This window comes from Bos indicus, chromosome 7 (genome assembly GCF_029378745.1).
Source record: "Bos indicus isolate NIAB-ARS_2022 breed Sahiwal x Tharparkar chromosome 7, NIAB-ARS_B.indTharparkar_mat_pri_1.0, whole genome shotgun sequence".
In the NCBI taxonomy this organism is placed as follows: domain Eukaryota; kingdom Metazoa; phylum Chordata; class Mammalia; order Artiodactyla; family Bovidae; genus Bos; species Bos indicus.
The window spans coordinates 106758130-106781776 of record NC_091766.1 but is presented as its reverse complement, the minus strand read 5'-3'; the positions used below and the strand labels follow the sequence as shown (position 1 = coordinate 106781776).

The 23647-nt window shown below is 44.7% G+C and overlaps 1 protein-coding gene across 1 annotated transcript in view; it reads left to right on the top strand.

Annotated features, from left to right (window-relative positions):
* The window catches only part of FBXL17 (F-box and leucine rich repeat protein 17), a 521801-nt gene extending 500953 nt beyond the window's left edge, over window positions 1-20848 (top strand). Inside the window, exon 9 of the mRNA XM_070792153.1 lies at window positions 18018-20848. Within this exon, the coding sequence (XP_070648254.1) occupies window positions 18018-18158 (141 nt within the window). The 3' untranslated portion in view covers window positions 18159-20848. The remainder of the gene's footprint in view (window positions 1-18017) is intronic.
* Window positions 20849-23647: the final 2799 nt, after the last annotated feature.

The following is a 23647-nucleotide window of genomic DNA, read 5'->3' as shown; positions in this document are numbered from 1 at the left end:
TCTTAAATTTCACTACTAACTAACTTAACACTGCTACTAACCCTGTCACTTCAAAATGACTCCTTTTAAAACAAGTGAAAGAGTCCATAGCAGGCAGAGTATTCTAGAAACCCTGAACAGTGACAGCAGAACTCTTTGGCTTCTGCCTGAAGGAATTGCTGCACATGAATTCCCTAATCAAGGAGAGGGAAAGGTAAGCATTTAAAACTGGATCCACGTGCCCACAACCTTTGGTGAAAGTCACCGTGTTTCTAGCCCGAGCTCTTTAGACCTGTTGAGATCAGCACCCTCTTCGGAGCTGAATTTATACTCCAGTTAGTTCAGAAGATCCTTTCGGACATATTTGCTGACCAGCATTTTGCCAATTTTCAGTAAGTGGAAGGATCCTTTTCTGCATAAATCCAAATTCGTCCAAATTAGGGCTGTCACAGTCCAGCCCACTGTAGCCAGCCCAGCCCAGCCGGCTGGTGTCCTCAGGCTTAAGGCAAAACACAGGAGGTTCTGTGAGGATGCAAGAAGTTTCCACACCACACACAAAGCACACGTAGAGCCTCGCACTTAAAAGCCTGCTGCTTGATTTAAGTCAGTAAGTGTTAGTCGCTCAGTCGTGCCCAATTCTTTGCAACCCCATGGACTGTAGCCCACCAGGCTTCTCTGTCCCTGGGATTTCCTAGGTAAGAGTACTGGAGTGGGTTGTCATTTCCTTCTCCGGGGGATCTTCCTGACCCAGGGATCGAACGCAGCTCTCCTGCACTGAAGGCAGACTCTTTACCGACTGAGCTGAGCCTGCTGGTTGGTTTAGTTGGATGGAAATCCAGTGTGAGTGTTCTGTCTTCCGCATTTCTATTATACTGTCCATCTCCAGATTCTAAATTTCTATCAGGACTCAAAGGAGTATGTGAGTAGCGAAGAACCAAAGGTAGCAGTTGAGGACGTGGACTCTGGAGCCAGAGATGAGGTGCAGGTCTGGGCTCTGCACTTAGCTGTGTCAGCTCGGACAGGTTAACCTCTGAGTGCTTCCGTCTCCTCCTTTGTAAAACAAGGATAATAACTGTACCGTCTTGTGGAAATGCTGTAATTACATAAGTGGACATATATCAAGCCCTCAGAGTAATGCTTGTCATATATAAAATGCTTAATGTTAATTATTCTTAACAATATTATACTAACCTGGGTCTTGATTTTTGAATTTGCAAATGAGAAAAAATTGCATTGCCTGCTATCCCGTTGTTGAAAGGATATCTTTAGAAAGAGGAAAGACATGAACTCAAAGATGTTGCCATTTCACTTTTCCCTCACTTAATTTTAAGATTATTATTTCTACATAAATAGATCAATAATTGCATATTAAACACACTCTATGAAGGGAAACTGATGCCTCTGAGGGATAGTGTATTTGGAATCAACTTACTGATCCAGGCATAAGGCTAAAGATAGGTTTGCAGTGGGGGACAAAGGTGAGTTAAAGATGAAACAATTCAAATAGGCAGGAAAGCAAAAAGAAGGAAAGAAGAAAAATGGTGAAGGAGAGGATATTAGAACCGAAACCGGAAACAGTGAAGTTCTGTTGAGGATGCAACGAACCACTGTCCGTCTCCGCGTGGTCCTCTGTGCCAGCAAAGACAGGAGGAAGGAAGTTCATGTGGGCCTCTCACTCGTCTCCATGTACCTTAATCTAAGCTGCTAGCCCCTGGAAGCTTCTTCAGTTCTCTGTCCCCTCTCTGCATACCAACTGGAACCAAAGGCGGGGGCAGAGAGACGCCCCTGGCCTCCACAGCCAGCCCCGCTGGCAGGCCTGCGGTCGGTGGGCTTCCTGATCTGGAGACGAATGGGCTTCATCACGTCTGTGCGTCCCAGGGCTGGTGCTCTGCAATCCTGGGCTTTTCTGAAATGCTGAAACCCGATTCTATTTTCTTTCACTCGGGGCCACTTATATTTGATTTGGAAGCTATACTTTAAAAATGTCTGCTTTTTTTGCCCCCTCACTTGAGCTTTTGAAGAATTAAATAACAAAATGCACTGTTACCTGTTGTAGGGGGAAAAATGTGTTTCTCTTCCTCACGCTTTCATTAGATAAACAAAGAACAGATGAGAAAATGTATCCTTTGCAGATGAAAGCAGTCTAAACTCAACAGCAGTAAATTTGTCTGGCAGCAATGGGTGACTCCTAGGAAGGAGTCCTCCGGTCGTTAGACAAATGCAGCTTTCCCCTTGTGCTTGTAAAATTAGGAAGCACATTAAGAAGCCCCTGTGTGAGTAGCTTTTCTGATTGCTGGATGGATAAGCACGTTAGAGGCATTACTTTGGGTTTGAAGCCGACGCCACTTAATCCCTTAAACTTCAGTGCATTGTAAGAGCGCAGAGAAGAAAACGCTGTGTGAGACGGCTTTGATGAATTGGGGTGAACTTATATTCTTAAAGACTGTTCAAAGGCTTACTTGACCTTGGGAATTAGAGTTGACCCGAAATCACCTATCAACTTAACACGCATTTATTTGGTGATTTAGTTAAAACTACTTGTATAACCAACGGGACTTTCTAATAAGAGCAATATGTTTTTTTCTGCTTTCCGCAATTATAGACAGTCAGTGGCTTTGGTCATAGAAGTCGTTTTCACAACTTCAGTGAATTCTAGATTCTATTCAGATCTGTTTCTTCTAATAATATGGTATTTTCCTCACTTCTTACATGGCAGTTTGGATGGAGAACAAAACTAAGAAGGACCAAAAAAAAAAAAAAGTTCCTGGGAAAGCTGTAGGGCCAATGGAAATGCAGTGTTCAAGGTTAATGAAAAATGTTTGGGGTAACAAGGTTGATGAAAAGCAAGGGAGCCCAGTGGCGTGGCGTTGGCTGAGAAACCAGACCTGGCCAGAGGCAGGCCGGCTGGTTTGGGAAACCTCCGTGATAAAATGTCGAGGTGGAAACCTCTGCAACGTGTGTTAATACAGAAGTTTGGAGACAGAGGGCCTGAATTATGAGCAGCGAATAACATCATAAATGTAGCAATTCTCAAATGCCAAACCCTTGTGAAAAGCAGTTGGATGAAGAAATTCTGGAGCTTTTAAAAGCTCCCTTTCACTTTCTATATTTTTTTTCTTTTTCTGTAACTTCATGCAGAACTAATTTTATACACTGTTCATTTGATTTGAAAATGCCAGCGTCTGGGGTAGCATTAAAGAGCATTATTGAGGGAGCCACTCTTGGCAAAGCGCTTGGCTGGAAATGCTTGTTGGCGCTCACGTGTCTGCGGAGTCCTCGATGGGGGCGGGGAGCCCCCGTTCACCCCACTGTGCGCTTCTGCCCAGAGCAGGTAGCAGCCCTTCTGCAGGGAAGCCGCCTCGCCTCGGCCCATAGGGGCGCCTGGAGGGCCGCGGGGGCCACCCGACTTAAGGAGCAGACATAAATAGATTCTGAAAGGTCCACCCCGATGTCCTCTGACCAAAGCCTCTTGGAATTTCTTTGATTTCTAGTTGACATAAATTAGAATTACACAGGCGTGAAGAGTCCGCCCAAAAAAAGATCAGAGAGGCTGCTGGGGGAGGAGAGTTGCCTCTGTGATCCTATTGATTATCCAGCTGCCTTGAGGCCAGAGGCCGACTATTATTGATCCACACACCATGGAAATAATCAAATTAATTCATTTCTCATCAAACTGCCACTGCCAAGACCTTTCTCCTCACCTGCCCTCATTCCTGAAGTGCTTAGTTGAGGAGCGAAACAGATGATCTCTTTTAATAAGGGATGATTTCTTCAGGTCATAAGAAATCCTTGTTTTCACACAGGGTTTCTCTCATTGAAATTGTGGAGAGATTTAATCAAATCAATGAGCAGTCAATGCAGGAAGAAAGTAAGGGAGACCAGTCAGCTCCTTAAAGCCAGGAATCTGCTTTGCAACCTTAAAATAGCAAGAGCCAAGTTTTGCATGGCCAATGTAATGTAAAAATATTCAGGAGGAATTGACCACTACGTTGTTTTTTTTTCAGGAAGTAATTATGGTAAGAGAAAGCCTCAACAGCCTAAAGATTTCTGCGGAGAAAATGGAGTTTTCATCAGCTTATTTAGGAGCCATGAGCAGGAAAGCCCTACGGGGAAAATAATATAGGACTCTGTAACTAATACACAGAACTAACTGGAAAAATCAGTTTAGGGGAAAAATGACTTGCGGGGCCCTGTGTCCAGGACTGTTTGGGTAGCAGTCCAGCCGTGAAACAGCGTGTACCTGCGGGCACTGCCCTTGCCCACGCGTGTCCACAGCTGTCTCCAGGTTGCCGGGAGCCAGGGTTTTAAGATCGCAAATGGATGCCTTATCAAAGAAAAGAAAACAAAGTGCTCCCCTGACAAGGCGGGAGCGGTCCGACGGTATCAGATGGGGTGGTCATGGGAGACGTATCTGTTCCCCAAGCTGCCCGCCGGGCCATGTGCTCCAAGAGCGGATGTGAAAATCGGAGAGTTGTGTGTGGTTGGGGCTCTAAAATCCGAACTCGAGTCCTTCGCTTGAAGTATCAGCATCTTGTTCCTTTTGCTGATAAAACAGTTTCTCCCAGTGATTTCCACACAGGAGCACTTTAGAACACATTTTTACAGCCCTCTCCTGATTATCCCTGGTAATTGAAACAGGGAAAAAACATCAGCTGAAATTCAGAGGTTATCTCTCCACTCATTTTAGCCAAGGCCCCATCTCCGCCTCTCCCAGCCCTCCTCGCCTGAAGTTCTCCTGAGCAGTCACTGAAGGCCTTTCTGGTGTTTAATAAAGCAGGAGAGCCTGCTGCAGGACCTCACAGGGGTCACACTGGTGAGCGCTGGAGGCAGCCCGCTAGGTTTCCAAATTCTTCACCCTTCGCTTGACTGTCTGTGCGGCTTCCGACAGCTTAAGCTCTAAAAGCCTGTTTTACCATCTGAAAAATGGGATCGTGTTTGCCCCACGGGATGGTTATGAGATTATATGAGATACTTCAATGAAGGACTTAGCCTAAGGTCATGCAGTCTGTAAGTGTGTAATGTCAGCTACCATGACTGTTACTATTGACTCGCGTCTATACATGGCTGCCCTGGAATCGGATATTTAACCATGATGTGAACTGCCCAGTTCATATATTCTAGCCATGAATATAAATTCACATGCTCAGATCTTACAAAGAAAACCTAGGCCCCTGAGACTCAGACAACTTTTTTTTTTTTTAATTTGTGTTTTGAATAGCTGCTGCTGCTGCTAGTTAGGATCCATTAAATGACGGTCAAACATATGGAGGACGAAACCTCGAGACCTGCAGGGCTAAGTCCTTTCTTGTGAACAGAGAGAGTAAGGGCTCGGCAAGTCAGACCGCCCGTCAGTTCCAGGCTGGTGTGTTTCTTCAGGGAAGACCGCGTGTCCCTGGAACCTTTTGGGGGGTGGGCAAGTAGCTGCTGTGTCTTACTTACTCCTTTTGTGGGACTGATGCATGGTGAAATGTTTTCTTAAAGGAGGAAAGAGGAGGCCTGCTGTTCCCCAAAGGCTGCAGGGTAAATAGAACGTTATGTTGGAGTTTGCCTGCAGCATCATTGCTTTGCAGTAAATAATCTCCTTGGAACTCTGATTTGGCTTAAGTAATTATAAGAAAGAGTTAAGGTTGGAGGATCATACTGGTTTTTTCTGATGTAGAAATAAAAAAGATTAACAGGGAGTTCCTACAGGAACTCTGACCCCAGCACTCCTAAGCCTCTCACTTCGAAAAGTAGAAATGAGGGCCGCCTGCCGACACTCCAGAGACTGGGGGGTCTGCGGGTCCCTGGAAGGGGGCCCCCAACCTGCCTCCCGAAACCCAGCCACTCGGCGCCAGGCTACCGGGGCCTACCATGTCTGGGCAAGTAGTTTTTCAGGAGAAAGCCTGTTTCCTCCCCCAGCTTCCAATGTTTATTATATTATTTTATCAGTGCATTCAAAAAGCATCTGTTGGGCTCCTTACTATGTTCCAGTAACTGTAACAGGGGACAGGTCAGAAAAAAACAGTGAACGAGGTCAGAGTTCCTGGCCCATGGAGCCTGCAGCCCGCTGGGGAAGACAGACAAGCAAATGGGCAGGCAGAGTGGCGTCCGGGTGCCAGAAATTCTGTGTCTTCTGCGCGAAGAACCTCGCTTTGGTCTCTCGTGGCTTTCGGCGACGCTCCTTGCAGTTTTGTCTTTCCGGCACTCGATGGTTCAGTTCCCGGAAAGGACCGACTGTGGACACTTTTCACCACCCCCGACAGGTCTTTCCACGCCACAGGCGCGACAGTGACTTCATCTCACTGACTCCGCTCTCTGCCTGCCTGTCCACAGCTCGCTCCATCCCCGAGCAGCTGCACCCACGTGGCGCCAGGCTCCTGCTGCCTCCTCCCAGGCTGCCTCTCTGCGCCTGCATTCCCCTATCCGTAAAGTGGGCATGAGAGCAGCACCCATCTGAGGGCCGTGGGGAGGATTAAGGGAGTCGGTGCCTGTAGGTTCCTTCCATGAAGAAAGTCATGCGTGTTAGCCCTTGCTTCTGGTGGTGGTGGGTTCTTCCACCCTCATCCCCAGGATGCCCTCCTCCTAAGGATGGAAGGACCGTGTGGTCCTAGCCTGTGCTGTAAGCCAGGCCCTGCCACAGTGGCTGGTGTGTAGCAGATGCTAAACGAACACGCAGTGGACGGCAGACAGGTGCCTTGCGGTTGTCCCCACCTGTGCTCTGTGCGGCCCCAGGGTCCCGAGGAGGTGCCTGCGAGCCTCTTAGGGATGACAGGGTGGCTAGGAGGCCAGAGGGCCTGTTCCGGCACCTAACAGCAGCCCCAGTGACCCCAGTTTGACTGCTTTATCTGCTTGGCTTATCTATTTGATTTGTTTACTTATTTACTACTTTGGTTTGCAGAAAAGTATCATACAACCAAAAGCAAGTTTGAAAACCATTAGATCCCATTGCTTCTGAATCATTTGACAGAAAATGAAAAAGTATCTATTTCACTTTCACTTTTCAGACAGGGGAATAAATAAGTGAGTAAGAAAGATGACACCTTGGATTTAGTACCAGTTCCCTGTAGCTGGGGGGTTCTGAGGGCTGCCCCGGGGGCCCAGGTCAGTCAAGGATGGAGTTCAGACATCTGCGGTATGATGAGACTCCCACCTGTCAGAGCCTAACCCTGAACTGCTCTGATTCAGGTAGAGCCTCTCTTCTGAAAGGCAAAACTGTCGCTTGTTTATGCAGAAGAAATTTTTGCTGCTAATAAATTTATTTTAGGAAACAGGTCAAATCCATAAATTCTACCTCCTGGAAATTCAGTTTTAGAAAGATTTCTTATTTTTAATCAGGTGTCCACTAGTGATTACCATCACCCTAAAGCTTTATGTAAGAAAATAAAAATTGAAATCAAGAAAGCCGTTAAGCACAAAAGAAAACATAATTTTAGGTTCTGAGCATTTTCTCTCTCAATTGTGTTTTTCAGCTTAACTTGTGCAAGTTTAATTTAGAAACACACAGATGTGTTCCCATAAATATGTTACACTCACTGCTCCCTCAGTGACGATGTTTATTAATTATCCTCTTAGGACCCAAGTTTTCTCAAGTAGTCTTTTAGGGGGCCACCAAGTCTTCCCCAGTGGCTTTGTCCATCCAGGCGTCCCACACATGTCAGGATTGTTCTTACGTGTGCCGCATGTGCAAATCTGTACAAACGATGCACAGCCTTGCACAATGGGTCAGTACCATAGGTTTGCAGCCTCAGGACATCCTATCCCAGACTACACCTGAAGTCTCCACTTGGCTTGAAACATGCTTCTGGGTGGAGGCTCGCTCGGTGGAACAGGGAATGAAAACGCCGCTGCTGTTTCTCTCTGACGATCTAGTTGCTGGACGCCCGTCGCCCTGGTCTCTAATCAGAGGCTTCAGGTCGGTGAGCCCCCATTCTCACTTAGCGCTGCAGGCGTTTCTGTGATCCCCGCTCTTCCAGATACCTTGTAGCTTTCTCGCCGTGCTAACTCAGGTGAGTGGAAGCAACGCTAGTGTTGACAGGCAACCCACATTTCCCGAGAAAGAGACAGCATGAAGCCAGGCCTGTTGTGATACTGACTGAGCAGAGCACTTCCGACCGTCGCAGATTCTGGGTGGAGAGACTGCATCTGGCCGAGCTGAGTGAATCTGTGAGCCTGCCTGTCAGGCTCATCGCATCCTCAGTGTCTCTCTTTCTATGCTTTGGGATTTGGGGATGAGTTTTTTTGCCACCCAAGAGTAATATTTCTTACCTCTGTATAAAAAAATACATCCTCGAAGGCCTTGGGCTCTTGGCATGAGGTTCGTGCATGAGACTAGTGCATTAAGGGTGGCCTGTAAACACATGTATTTAGCGGGTGGTTTTTAGACTCCAATAAGATAGTCATTTTCTCCTTAAGATTATATCAGACGCTCAGGCATGTGCGCCCTCTCCTCCCGCCTCGTGCGTGGTCCTTGAGAAAGCTCTGGGTGCTTGTGTGAGCTGGGTGTAGGGAACTCTTTCCCTCCGTGAGATGTTGGGAAGGTCAGGTGGCCACCTCCTGTGTCTCTGGGATCTCGTCAATCAACCTGAGCTTTTCACCCTGAAATCTTCCAGGGGCTTTAAAACATACTTATGCCAGGGTCCCATTCCTCCAAGACTGGCATGCATTTGGTCTGGGATATGATTGGGCCACTGAGACTTTTTCAAAGGTTCCCCAGGTGGTTCTAATCAGCACTTGGACCGGGAACCACTGTATTCTTGTTTGTATTCTTGGTTGCAGACACAGTTTAATTTCTTTTTTTAACTTAAAAATTTTTGTGAGTTAAACCTGAGACATTTTGACTTCGTAGGAAATCCACTGAGAAATGTTTTTTCTCGGCTGAACACCTGTTTCCCCTTAGTCTCCGCAGACAGAACATGTTCATGTTAATTACTTTGATTTAGCAGTCACCTCCATGCCTCCGCTATGAGTTACATAACAAGATCGCCTAAGCAGTGTGTGCGGTATTCTGGATGTTCTTAGTTATCCCCTAGTTTCAGTAACTGCACGAGACTTTCTGGGATAAAACTGTCCCTGGAGTTCTTTGGCGGCTGCTGAGGCTGAAGCCCAGAGACCTCTTAAATGAATTCTCTTTTGGGGGGGATCATTGACATAGTTGAATCCATCACACGTCGGGAAACACAGATTGATATTTGTTATGTATGAGTCGCCGTGGGGTTCAGAGAGAGACCTTGGTTTGGCTGAGAAAGGAAGCGGAGTGGAAAGGCAGGTGACTGCCTGCAGACGCGGGCACCGTCTGCTCATGCTCAGAGTCCTCCCGCAGTCCTCCCCAGCCTCTCCCTTCGCTGCGGGTCCTCCCACAGCCTTCTCCTGTCTGTTGAGCTGCTGGACTGCTGGGAAGCTCGGCTTGCAGCCCCAGGGAAACAGATGAGGGGAGAGACCGTAGAAGCAGCGTCCAGTTCCTGGCGTCCCAGGCCTCCCTGCCCTGGTCGTAGGTGGCGCCGGCCAGAAGTGGCGAGTCACCCAGACAGGGCCATGGGTGTCCTGCTGCAAAGGAGGGAAACAGAATCATGAGAACACCCACCGCCCTGCGGAGAGCCGGTGCACGTGGTCGGCAGTGCAGGTCCTGAAGAGAAAAATCACTGTGTGGCCCGCCCTCTCATTCTGTCCTTAGTGGCCGATGTAAAGTATTCTACACTGCACTTAGATGACTCATCTCACTGACATGCAAATTTGAAGTATTACTAAATGCCCGTCCCCCTTATTTTATCCATTTTAGTACATGCCCATCTTGGGGCCAGTGGGCACTTGGCAAAAGAGCAACTGGGTCTCATTTGCATTTGCATCACCCACGAGGATTTCTGCTGGCACCCAGCGAACGCCAGGCCGCAGGGAGAGCCGGCACGTGTCCCAGGAGCTGAGCTGCTCCTGACTGCCTGGGAGACCACACGCTGCCTCCAGGCTGCTGGGAGTCAGCCTGCGGGGCTGTGAGCAGTGAGGGGCAATGCCCGGGGAGTCTGCAGGGATGGCAGACCAGCATGAGGGGGAGAGCCGGAGTTAGGAGGCAGGAGGCCCCTGTGCTGTTTGCCACGCTTTCCCGAGCTCCCTGGGGGCTCCTTACTCTTCGGCCTACAGAAACGGGGGGCAGGGGGGCCTATTTTCTCCCCCACCACCACATCAAGCTCAGAGCAGTGCCATTGTAGAGAAGAACCTGCTGCAGTTACCCCGTCGAATTTGTGAGACAGGCTGGAGAAGCGTTGCCTTACAAAGTGAAGGACAGATGAGTGTGCCCTTCTCACTCTTGAGCACATGTCCTTTCTCCCCTGAATAATACACGTGTATTTCATGCATGTAGCATCAAAGCTGATACCTCTGTGTCCTTCCGAAGTTCACTCAGACACCCCCGATTTTGGAAAGCCCTTTCCAGCCCTCCTGGCGGAAGTCAGGGCCTGCCCAGTTCTGCCCACAGCCGCCTCTCCACGCCCTGGAACGCGTTTCTTAGGCCTTGCCCTCCCTGTTGTCCATCTTTTCTGCTCAGGAGGGCGGGGGTCTGTCCCTGCCAGGCTGGCCCCTCTGCCTCTGGGACCCACAGGGACAGGAGACTGCAGAGAGAGAACGCCGGGTTATGGTGTGGGGTGGTCACTGGCCTTCTCAAAGGCCCACGGCAGTCCTACGGCTTCATCATGCTTCCTCCATGTCTCAGGGTCTCACGCAACCACAGTTCCGTAACAGGATGTTCTGCAGGCCAGCAGAGAGCCATTAGAATTAAGGAGATCCGTTAGAATTAAGGAGATCCGTTAGAATTCACATTCCTGCAGAGCAGCCGTTTTGAAGAGGTCGTAAAGGACTTTGAAACGTGTTCCAGTAGCCCGCAGTCATCCCATGTCACCTGGAAAATGAACGTCCGTGACCATTTACTAGGAGGGTGCTCAGCGAGGCTCTGGTGAGACGGTTGGTGCACCCACCGCGTGGCATGCAGGGCGGGGCGGCCCAAGGGCCCAGAGTGCCTGCGTTGCGGGTCCAGATTCCCATCCTGGCTGCGTTCACCAGCCATGACCCCACGTGAAATGCTGATTTTGTCTGAGGCGCGATTCATCTGTAACCAGCAGTGTTCATGCATAGATGCTTGGAAAATGGTAGATGCTCACTGAACATTTTTCCTCTTTCCTTACTAGGATGGGGATGTACTTTCATTTTGCCTTATTGGTCATTAGGATGAAAAATAAATTATTTTCAGGTATTTTGTCTAAATAAACCAGGAAGAAAAAAATGTTCTCGGTTTCTATCCTATCTCATGAGCACCTAATCTGGGAGAATACAGTGTTTCTCTTTGGGGAGCGTGCGGCAGTTTCAGTGGGAGAATTTTTCCCTGTTTGGGACTGTACTGCCCATGGCAGTAGCTCAGAGGTCCCCGACTTCCAGGATACAATGCCCGATGCTCTGAGGTGGAGCCGATATGACAGTAGGAGAAATAAGTGCGGAGTAAATGGACCGTGCTTCAACCAGCCTGAAGCCTTCCCCCACGCCCAGGCCGTGGAAACACTGTCACCCATGAAACCAGCCACAAAGGATGGGGATCGCTGGACAGCTGAGACGTTAAGTGCCAAATATGACTGTGACAATGAAACCAACCAACCACCAACAACCCCCCAAAAAGAGCCCCAAGTAACAGTGAAGGCGTGCAGAGGTACTGAAGCCCAAGCAATGAGAAGGTGGAAATAGCATTGCTCTGAGTCAGACACTGTCCACGGTTCCCCTGTCACCAGACAACTGTGACCTCAGAAGGAGCCTTAAATGTCCCAAGATTTCAGAGTCTTCTGTGGGGCCCTCCCGAGTCTGCTACCCTGAGCAGGGTGGCCCTGGTGCTGCAAACTGAAGTGTGAACCCTTGTGAATCGTGGGTTTCTGCAAAACTTTGGGAACCTGCACGTAGCCAGGCACCAAGAGCGTGCTTCTCAGCACTGTCTCCCCAGTGTACTGAGCCACACATCCCTAATAGGAAGGGCTGCCATCAGTCCATCTGAAGTACAGCCTAAGGCTTCCCTGGCAGCTTAACTGGTAGAGAATCTGCCTGCAATGTGGGAGACCCGGGTTGGATCCCAGGGTCGTGAAAATCCCCTGGAGGAAGGCATGGCAACCTGCTCCAGTGTTCTTGCCTGGAGAATCCCATGGACAGAGGAGCCTGGTGGGCTACAGTCCATGGGGTCTCAAAGAGTCAGACACGACTGAGCGACTGATGCACTATATCCCTGGCACTTCCTTGGTACCGCTTGGGGGCCACATGGCCAGCAAGCAGCAGCTCGTGATGCTGAACCGCCATCACGAGCTGCTTTGGTCTCCTTGCAAAAGCGTTGGGAAGCCCGGGCAAAGTGTGTCAGGACAGAGGTACCCAGTGGAGTCAGATGGCAAGAAGAGAAAGGAGAGGAGCACCAGGAATCACCTTGTGTGTGAGGAGTTTGGAGCTGCCGTAATGTCAAGCTCCTAGAGCCTGCCCCCACTGTAGCCGAACAGTCTGGGTACAAGGTGAGCTTATCGCCACCATTTCTGAGGCGGTATTGTTCCGTGCCTCTCTGGTTACTCAGGACACACTCATGGAGTAACACTCAGCCAGCCAGTTATCACTGAGTACTCACTACATGCCAGGCGCTTGCCCGCTGCTGGGAGCTTGGCAGTGAGGAGAAGCAGGAGCTTATATTCTGATGGGACGGGAATGTGCCAGATAGTATGTGTAGGGCTGAAAACAAGGAGATGACTAACGTACTCCTTGCTGTCAAGGAGCTTACGATCTAGGAAAAATGCAACACATTTATTGTTGGGGTGCTTTGGACTAATGTTCGCTTTTTTCAGGGAAACTTTCTCCATTAAAACAATGATTTTAAGTAAGTCATTATATTCTTAAGTGTAGTTTTAATATACTCCGGTGCCAAATATTTCCCCTCGACACACGAAGTACATTCTATTTTACAACATGAGTCAAAGAGGAAATGAGAATAACTTGAATGGTTTCTTCAACAGATTTCATCAGATATTGTATTTTTTTAACAATAGGTATCATTGGGGAGATAATTTAGGCCTAATCTTACACTTTCTAGAATTTTCTTGGGAAAGCGTCAATAAGGAGGTGAAGGAACAGGTGATAGTTTAGGTAAATAGGTTAAACTGAATCTCAGAAACCCTGACCAGTCTCTTCTCACCCTTCTCTAGTAGCAGCAGCGATAGGATGAAACTGTGGTATGATTTACCTTAATTAGCACAGCAATTTGCCTCACATTTTCAAAAAGTGCTAATAGATGTTAACTCAAAATAGATTAAAATACCAGACAAATTGCTACTACCTTAAAAAGAGTTATAATAATTTTTAAAATGTAAATTATGGTTATACAGTCTTTGGAGAGAACTATAAAATCCAATTTTTCTTACATTTAAAAAAAAAACTCTGTAGTACATGCTTTTTTTCCCCCTTTAATCACAGTAATTTCTCCAAATGACACTGCTGAGTATTTCTCTGAGACAATCCACTGCATTTCTCAAATCTTATGTGTAATATAGAAATTGCCATTGATAGTTTGCAGCAGAGGAAAAAGAAATTAAGAACAGACAACCAAGGATCATGGGAAAAATTTTTTTAATTCATCTTCATGTTCCGTTTTTATGTTACATACATTTTATGAGTTGGAACAGAGAATAGTTCTCTTCATTCCAGCAAGTGGAGCTGTGCATGACAAAGTGTCTACAGAAACACATATGTAGGCCTGAGGAGCTGAAATGATTTGGACCGCCCCAGTGTCTTACACCCAACTTTTTCTCTAAGGCACCAAACTGCTTTTGGAGTCTATACAAAGAGGTGAGCATAGTGTATACTTGTGAGGAGTAAATGAAAATAGCTTCAGTATAAAATGTGTCACACCTTATCGCCAGGAGACACTATAAGTAAAAGATAGAACCCTCCCTAGTGGGAACACATGTATTTCCCCAGGATAGCTTCTACCAACAAAGCCCTGAAATGGAGGATTTGCATTTCCCCTACTGCTTTATTTTCTGGAGTTTACAGAGCACAGCAAACGGACTGCTTAGAAGACACATTATGTCCACAGAGGATTACCTGTAGCATTTTTTATACAGCTACACAAAACCAGATGACTATCCTTTTTTAACCCACAACCTATGAAAGCCAGAAATCTAGCCCACTGTGTATTCTCAGCTATAGGTGGGCCTTGCTTTATGCAACAGAAGAAGGTAGGCTGAATTTCAGTAAGTCAGGGATATAAAAACACATTAAGAGAGCTGACTGACTAAATTAACCCTACCATGAGTCTTTGCTAGAGTCGACAGTTAACCCCTAACTGAAGCTAATTCACGTACTTCATAAATCGGTATCTTCATGTATCAAGTTCGCTTAAGGTGAATTTTCTCTCTCTTCATGCAAAGCAGCTGTCACACAGTGATACTTTATCTTTATAAAACTTGGGCCTCCAGAACAAAATGCCTGTCAGTCCTTGGTGTAAAACTTTGTACAGGCCTATGATTAGAAAAGATGTATTGTAGAAGACAAGCCCATCTTTATGGTGGGTTTAGAGGTTTTCTCTTCTGCCTCTGTTTTTCAGCTATTTTCAGTTAGTTGTTTCTTGAATGCTAGGTGATTTGGGCCACATTTACTTTCTCTGCCATTTGAGGGAGATTTTCTGAAAATCCTTCGGCCAGGTGACTTCAGCTCTCCCTGAGTGAGACCGGCCTCCTTCTAAGTTTATTTGTGGAAGCAGGGAAGAAAGTAACCTCACCCACAGCCTGGGGGAAACATCAGGTAAAGGAAAGGGAGGGTTTCCTAAAAGTGGCTGTTGAAAACCCGGGCTGTGTTACTAAGAAAAGTTTTGGACTCTTCTCCAGAGAGCATTAAGATAGATTCTTCTTATATATGAAGTATATTATCAAGGTTGCTTCTTACCCTGTGGTGATAGCTAATGTTCAGTTCAGTTCAGTCGCTCAGTCGTGTCCGACTCTTTGCAACCCCATGAATCGCAGCAGGCCAGGCCTCCCTGTCCATCACCAACTCCCGGAGTTCACTCAGACTCATGTCCATCGAGTCAGTGATGCCATCCAGCCATCTCATCCTCTGTCATCCCCTTCTCCTCCTGCCCCCAATCCCTCCCAGCATCAGAGTCTTTTCCAATGAGTCAACTCTTTGCATGAGGTGGCCAAAGTACTGGAGTTTCAGCTTTAGCATCATTCCTTCCAAAGAACACCCAGAGCTGATCTCCTTTAGCATGGACTGGGTGGATCTCCTTGCAGTCCAAGGGACTCTCAGGAGTCTTCTCCAACACCGCAGTTCAAAAGCATCAATTCTTCGGTGCTCAGCTTTCTTCACAGTCCAACTCTCACATCCATACATGACCACTGGAAAAACCATAGCCTTGACTAGCTGGACCTTTGTTGGCAAAGTAATGTCTCTGCTTTTCAATATGCTGTCTAGGTTGGTCATAACTTTTCTTCCAAGGAGTAAGTTATCAAGGTTTATTTCTGAAATATCTCAGAAGTTGAACAATATTGAACATCACTGTAGAGAACTGGTCACCCTGCCATAGCATTAATTGATTCAGTAAATGATCATTTATTGAACATCAGCTCTACTATAGGAACCAGCATTTGAGGACTTTTTATGTCAGTCACACTGTTAGGCATATTATTTTATCCTTGTAACATCCTATGACATCGGTACTTTTATCCTGTTTTTACAGTTGAGGAAACCAAATTTTGAAGTGAAACCAGGATTCTGACCTGTGCCTGGTTGACTCCAAGGTCAACTATAGTCGCCACGTTGCTTCTCTGCTTTGTACACAACTCTGTAGTCTTATTAAAAAGAAAAGGCAGTGTCTGGTGCCCAGACTTTGGTTCAGGTAGAGGAGAGTCGAGTGGAGAGATGACTGGAGCAGTGTGAGGGCACTGAAGCTAGAGGCCTGCAGGTGCTGCCATGGGTTCAGAGCAGGAGTGCCCAGCGCACCTGCGCCGAGGGTCGGCGTGGCCAGGGGATGTTCCCTGAAGGAGCGAGTCCCTGTGCTGAGGATGGTTCTTGGGGAAGTTGCTGGTCTTGGTCAGTAGTGCATTAGTGTCTGGCAGCGCTTTGCTCTTGGGTTTCTGTTTTTCGTTTGTAGTTATTGTTTTCTCCTTCGTTCACTAAGAAGTTAGTCTGGCTCATGAATGACAAAACAATCATGGTTCTTGTGGATCTTACATTGGAACAGGAGCAGACATTAAATAAAGCAATTATAAACTGACTTTTGAAGGTACTATGAAGAAAAAGTAGGCAGTGTTGGAAGAGAGAATAACCTGGAAGCCTCGCCTGATTTGAGGAAGGAAGCAGGCTGAGGGCAAGGATCGAAGCTCCTTGGGGAAATGACACTGACCTGAGAATGAGGAGGACTAGCCATGGGAAGGGGGTTCTTAAGGGGGAGGTGGCTTTAAAACTATTCCAGATAAAGAGAACGGCAGGTGCAAAGGTCCTGAGGCCAGAAAGGACTTGGACAGCTTGATAACTTGACATTAGGTCAGGTGATTGGATAATATCAAAGATGTACCGGAGAGACGGGCACAGCTAGGTGACACAAGACTTTGTCAGTTACTGATCCAAGCAGACTCAGCTCAAGCTAGACTTAGGTAGAATTCAATTTTTTAAAAAGTTACATTGCTTAGAAATCCTTATAAGGTCAGCAGTTGATATTCTCAATTCTGATTTGTATATCAGTTTTTCTTTTTATTCAAAATCATTTTCTTCATGTTTTTGTAAACAAAAGTCATATATTGTAACACAGATTGAACTGCATAGCTTGGTTAAATTTGGAATGACAGTTGATTTCAGTACAAGAAAGTCTTGAATAGAAATTCTGACAAAAAATAAGCATCATCAGTGCAATGTGGAAATATCAACTCTGAATTTAACAAATACTACATGTAACATAGTTTAACAAAACACCATGTTATTTTAGAAAAGTGCAGAGGACTTAATGTCACGGTCAGCATACTCCCAAGCTGGCTTTCAAAGCAAATTGCAAGGGTCTGATATTGTTTGAGGTTTTTCCTGATGGTCCTGATCCTTTCAGTAGTGGACAGACATGGAAAGGAAGCACAAAAACGTGTCTCAGCAGAACCTTCTTGCAGACCAGCTTATTCAATATAAATGAAACATTATTGTATTTGAAAATGCCGAAGTGTTCGATAAAGATTTTAAATAAAGCAAGCTAAAAGTTGCAGTTCTTAGGTTAATCATTTATTTATCTGAAGGATGAAGGGAGCTGTCTGCTTTTGTGATATGAACTGCAATCAGCTTAAAAATAATTGACAAATTAATCCCTTCACAGCACAGCAATTGAAAAGGTGTTAGTTTTAATTAGGCCTGTCTGATTGCCTTGTCTAATCAAGAATCAAGGTGGTGTCTTTGATGGTTAAGGTCTATTGGGGCCATCTCTGACCTGCCAGCCATGTATGTTTTAGTGATTGATTCCTCACATTTTCAGCCCTTTTCCACGAAGGGACCTGAGGTTTGCCAGGACCTTAACATTTAAGGGGAAGAAAAATAAACGTTTTGCCCAGCACTCCTATTCAGAGTCCCGTGCATCCTCTCCGGCAGTCTATGGTTCTCTCCTAAAAAAGCTGCCAGGTGGGTGGCAGAGTCAGAGGTACATGAGAGTGTCTCATGCTGCCTCCCCTCCCAGGCACTCACCCTTCAACGGACACACTTCAGCTCATTTATACTCCTAGAAAGCGCTAACCTCCCGATACCTTACATCTTTAAAAAAAAAAAAAAAAAACGTAGGGGGAACATAGTACTTAGTACTACGTGGAACTTAGTACTACATAGAACTTAGTATTACTTACTTAGTACTTAGTACTACTTAGTACTACACAGAACTTAGTAGTGCTTAGTACTACGTAGAACTTAGTACTACCTAGCACCACGTAGAATGTAGTACTTAGGGCAGGTCTTCCCAGCAAACACTTGCTGGCGCTGCTGAGAAGGACGAGGGGCGGTCCTGGTGCCTGTGTGTGACGGCAGCTCTTGTTCACTTGCAGGTCAACGAGGTGACGGTGGAGCAGCTGGTGCAGCAGTACCCGCACATCACCTTCAGCACCGTCCTGCAGGACTGCAAGAGGACGCTGGAGAGGGCCTACCAGATGGGCTGGACACCCGGCGTGTCGGCCGCCTCCTCCTAGGGTGCGGAGCTGGGGCAGGCGCCCCGGCCGAGGTCGCGACTGTGCTGTGTCCCCGCTGTGTACCCCCGCCTGTGTGTATCCGCGTCTCGTTTGCATACTGCATAGCGTCAGTGCAGTTGCTATTTGTTCCCAGGTGAGCTGGTCTTTTTGTCTTAAAAATGAAAGATTTTGACAGGCACAGACCTTTAGTTTTTAAGTTCAAAGGCTTATTTCTCTAATTTTGTTTAACTGTAGAATAAAAAAAACCAAAAAGGATCCATTATTTTGAGCTTCTAATTACTGCCACTGGAGATGCCCCCAAATGAAGGCAACTGCCTTCTTATTTGATGAGAAAGAATTGTGCAGTTCTGCGGATGGTGACCAGAGGGGAGTGACGTGGCACTAATTAGAAGCCTGAGAACTAGTGCGTTTCAGGATTTCAAGCACATCCACGGGTGTCGGTTCTCATCCTGTCTCACACGTGCACACACACACACACACATGCACGCACTTCCTCCCTGGTCATTTTCTGACACGGGCCCTTCTCCAGGCCCCGCCCTCCCCTGCCACTCCCCCTAGCACACCGTCCCCACGGGGCTCCCCACCTGCCGTCCAGTGGGCAGCTTAGGGACTAGAGAGAGCAGGGCCTTCTGTGAAGTTTCCGTGTGGAGTCCGCGATCTGAAACCCGCTGGCCAGCTCACAAAAGTTAATTATTCACTATTCTACCAAATTCTCTGGAGTACTGAGTATTTTGAGTTTTACGTTAACATTGTATTAGCTTTTATTTCACGGATAGTAACTGGTCCAGATATTTTAATGATATTTGGAACTAATCTTAGCATTATTCACATTAAAGTCACCAGTGTAATTAATAGTGTGCAGTTATTTAAAAAAAAAAAACTGTACAGATCATTTAATTATTTTTGTTAATTTGGTAATTATGAAAGTATATTTCTGAGATTCGGGGCTAGTCTCATTAATAGAAGATTAATGAATGAGATATAAGTAGACAATCTTTCTATTGATTTTTTTTTCTTTTTGCTTTGCTTTGGGCTTTAGAACAGGTTTTTTGGAGATGTGCATGTTATATTTTTCAATAGTTCTTATGCTATTGCAAAGATCTATTGCTGGTTAATGTATGAGTTTAGAAGAAAAATTAGAAAATCTTTTCATTAAGATTCTGTTTACACTTGTCAGAAATAAGCATTTATTTGTTTAATTAAAGATGTCCAGCTTTCAGTTTAGGCAATACCTATTAGTAAATGAATATACGTTTTGATTTCACACATCTTTACAATTAATTCATAGTAGGGACTCAGGCTCATAATAACCTTTCCTATGTCTTGATTTATAATCAAGACAGCAGGGAGCCTTTTTAAGCTAAAGCGTGATTATCTTTCACAGTAGTTAGATATACAAAACCCTGACTTGTGAGTTTGCTATTTATTCTTTCTCATTGTGGACATAATTGTTTTTTTTTTTTTTTTTTTTTGGTCTTTAACAGATATACTCAGATTTGAATTTCACTTTATAGAAGTCCCAGTGTTGCTAAAATGATACTAGCTGTAAGAAGTGAAAAATAGCTTTACATTCAAGTACCATTCACTTATTTATAATAACTCTTTTTATGTAAACAACTATTTCCTTTGATCATGTCAACATGTTTCTGATGTGGCATGTTTTTGCTTTTAATTCCAGTCAGTTTGGAAAATCTAGTCGCTAAGCACCAAAAGTATTTTTTCCATCACTAAATGGGTTACTAATTTAATTTGAAGGGAATAAAATTTATGTAATAAAAAAAGCTGTTTGCTATTAATAAATTGTAATTCTTCTTACACATCCAACTGTATCGTCTTCATATTCATTTCCCCACCACTGAAAAATATCTTAATTCACAATATTTTAACTGGTTTTTAATCCAAAACTAATTTATAAGACGACATGTATAGTAATAGCTTGAGTGAATAAGCAAAAGTTTAATTTTTATATATGTCACACTATATTTTAAATAGTTAAAAAGACAGAAGAGGGGAGAGCCATCAATGATATAGATGGTGCCATTTCAGTTCAAAGTTGTAATAATCTTGGGAGTGTTACAGTTTGGTTGTCAAATGGTTTTGAAAGTGTATAATTGATTTTGTTGAAATGTTGCATTGTTTGAATCTGAAGTACAGCACTATAACATGCTTTAGCCTGGGGGGTGGGGTGGGATGGGGGCTTGCACTTATTCTTTAAGATGGCGATGAATCCGGAAAGCCAGATGCATCATACCCTGGAAAACTGCTTTGGTGCATTTGTAGGAATCTGTAGAAATACCATATCCAGCCTCAAAGCACTAATCTCAAAAGCAACCAAGAAAACATCACCTTGAATGATCCTGTGATGGTTGTTGAATGTGTTCTCATTAGATACTTTGAAATAAGGCTTAAAATGAACTTTTTCCTGGGCAATCTAAAGTTTCTTTTTTTGCTTAGAATGTCATAAATATATGTGAACATGTTTAACGCAGGGCTTTTTATCCTCTCTAAAATGTCAACAGTATTTTCAGAATAAAGACTATATGAAATATATTGCGGTAGTGGAAAATTCTGGTCTTTTGTCTTTAATGTCTTTTTGAGTGGATAAAGGAAATTCATCCAGTTTGTAGTTTCTATATTTCTGTGAATCTTTTGACCTTCAACGGGTTGCAATAAAAGAGAAAGAAAACACAGTGTCTTTTGTTTTCTTTTAGAGACAATAAATGGCCTCCCTCATGCTGGCTGGGTGTGGGGCCTGAAGCAGTCTGTGTCCTTCTGTGTTTCACTGTAGACTTTATGGAGATTCAACTAACTCAGAATAATAAACAAGACTGAATTTAGGAGGTTCTCAGTTGGCCAGTGAGTACTGAGATAAGATTGAAAACCTCAAGGATTTAAATAATAGGTTTGTTTAAAATACCATTTTCTAAACACTCATTCATTTACTTAGCTTTTTTTTTTTCTCAAAGTAAATAAATTTATTGAGTTAAAAACATGTGTCAGGCACTGGGCATTTAAAAATAAATAAAACTCCTTGCCATCTTGAAATTGCTCATAGCCTAGCAAGAAGATATTCTTAAAAACTAGCCATAGCAGTGGAGCACAGTGGATGTAATAATTAGAGGGAGCACAACTCAGAAAGGCAATGCCCTTTTCCAAAGAGTGAACTAAAATAAGGAAAAACAGAAGTTGAAGAGGCAGACAGTAAGAAAAATTACCATTTTCAGCCTTGGCTTTTTATAGGTTGTTTTCTAAAAGAGTCTCCTGAAAATCGGTGTCACTGGCTACCATTCACGTGGGCTCATCTGAAACTACAGTATTTGCATCATTTGTATTGCATAACTGTATTTCTAAAAGGACTCATTACAGGAGTTCCCACTGCCCAACAAAAGCAGACAGAAATCATCCCAGCCAACAAACAGCATGCCAGCAAACATGAACTCACTATCTAAATCACAGAGGACAGCAGGAATAAGCCAGCATTACGCAAATCCATAGGGAAAAAAAAAAAGACTCCCATCCTCAAAGGCTTCAATGTTAAAGGCTAAGATACATAATTCAGAATAGATGTTTGAAATATTAAAATATATTAAAAATTATTTATAACACGTATAAGGAAAAAAACTACCAAAAGATGAACAAAAATATTTTTTAAATAAAATTCTAGAAATGAAAACATAATTGAATGTTAAAATGGAAAGGCATTAGAAGAAAGGATTCAGCTGTAGAGAGAATTCATAAACTGAAAGGTAGAGCTGAGTAAACGAAAACTTTAAACAAAACCATATTTTTTTTTTCCTTCGTGTGGATAATTTCCATATGGATGGCTGAGAGGTTAAGACACAGGGGACATATTATGAGGCTCTCCCACATATCTATCTAATCTTGCAGAGGAAAAAAAAAAAACAGAACAAAGAAATTGCATTGTTTAAAATTATAATGGTGTTTAATTTGTTTATGAAGAAGAAAAGAAAGATTTTAGGGAAGAATATCAAAGGCTTAATTTCAGGTTAATTTTGAGATGCTTATTAGACAGCCAAATGAGTACACTGAGTTACGCAGTTTGATACAGGAGCTCTGTTCCGAGGAGAGGTATACAGATGGCATTTTAAACCATGAGTCTGTCTGAAATTATTATCTGTGGTCATCGTCCATTACTTTAAATAGAAAATGAAGTCTAAGGACTGTGTTTTTGATCACTCCAAAATGTGGAAGGCAGGAAGAGGAAGCAAATCCTTTAAAGGAAACTGAGGCAGAATAACCTGAAAGGAAGGCGGACGACCAAGTATGTTCTATCCTAGAATCAAGTGAAAGCCAGCAAAATTAAATCCGCCACTGCTCAGGGAGACAGTTCATTAATAAGAACGGAAAGGGGAAAAAGGAAAGGTAATACTTGCAAAGGTTTAGAGTGCTGGTGACACTTGGCAGGCAGGCGTGGGACCCACGGAGCCTTCCACTGAATCCGAAGTTCTGCTCCGTAAGAGGAAGAGTGGATTCACCAGCGCTTGTTTTATTAAGGTGCTTCGCAATGCGCCTCTGTGGCAGGCTACTCTGTATCGAATACTTTGTCAGATGTTACGAGAAAGTTCCGTACTTTGTGTAAGTTGGTCGACTGGTGGTCCAGAATTGCTAACCCTAGATGCGAGCTTCCCTGCCTGTGTCGGGGTGAGGCTAGCTCTGTGTGAAGCAGAGTTTACCAGGGCCCCCGTCTAAGCAGGTGGCAAAACCGGAAGAAGATGCTGGTCCAACCCCTCTTCGCTGCTGTGCTGGGAGCAGAGCGTTTCCTGTCTCTCTGTGACCATCACTGGCACTTCAAGCGGAACAGCTGTCCACGGCGTGTCTGCCGCGTCATTCCCCACGCAGAAGCACTGTGCGGCTCTGTAGTGCACGGGGCCCTTTTATTATCACTTCCTCTTCAATTGCACAGTCAAATCTGGTATCGAAACCTTTTTAGTAACACAGAGGCTTGTCTGATAATGTGAAAATCTATAGCTGAAAAGAACAGTCAGGGTAAAGTCTATCCATTTCGTTATACAAACAAACCGCGATTTATTTACGGATCCTACCATCACTGAATACTAGGCTGTATCCCGTGTGGGTATTATGCTTGCTAAAACTCATCCCCGGTTTCTTGAGATACTTAGTAGAAACACAGGTAGCAGTATTATTTCCTCAGTCCTTGAAATGCAACCTTCTATCACCAAGAATTAAACTTTGGAAAACTAACATCATCTCATAAAGAGCATTTCCTTTCCTATGATTTTGCCTGGCTAATAAAAGTTGGTCATAACTTTCTTTCCAAGGAGTAAGCGTCTTTTAATTTCATGGCTGCAGTCACCATCTGTAGTGATTTTGGAGCCCAGAAAAATAAAGTCTGACACTGTTTCCCCTGTTTCCCCATCTATTTCCCATGAAGTGATGGGACCGGATGCCATGATCTTCGTTTTCTGAATGTTGAGCTTTAAGCCAACTTTTTCACTCTCCACTTTCAC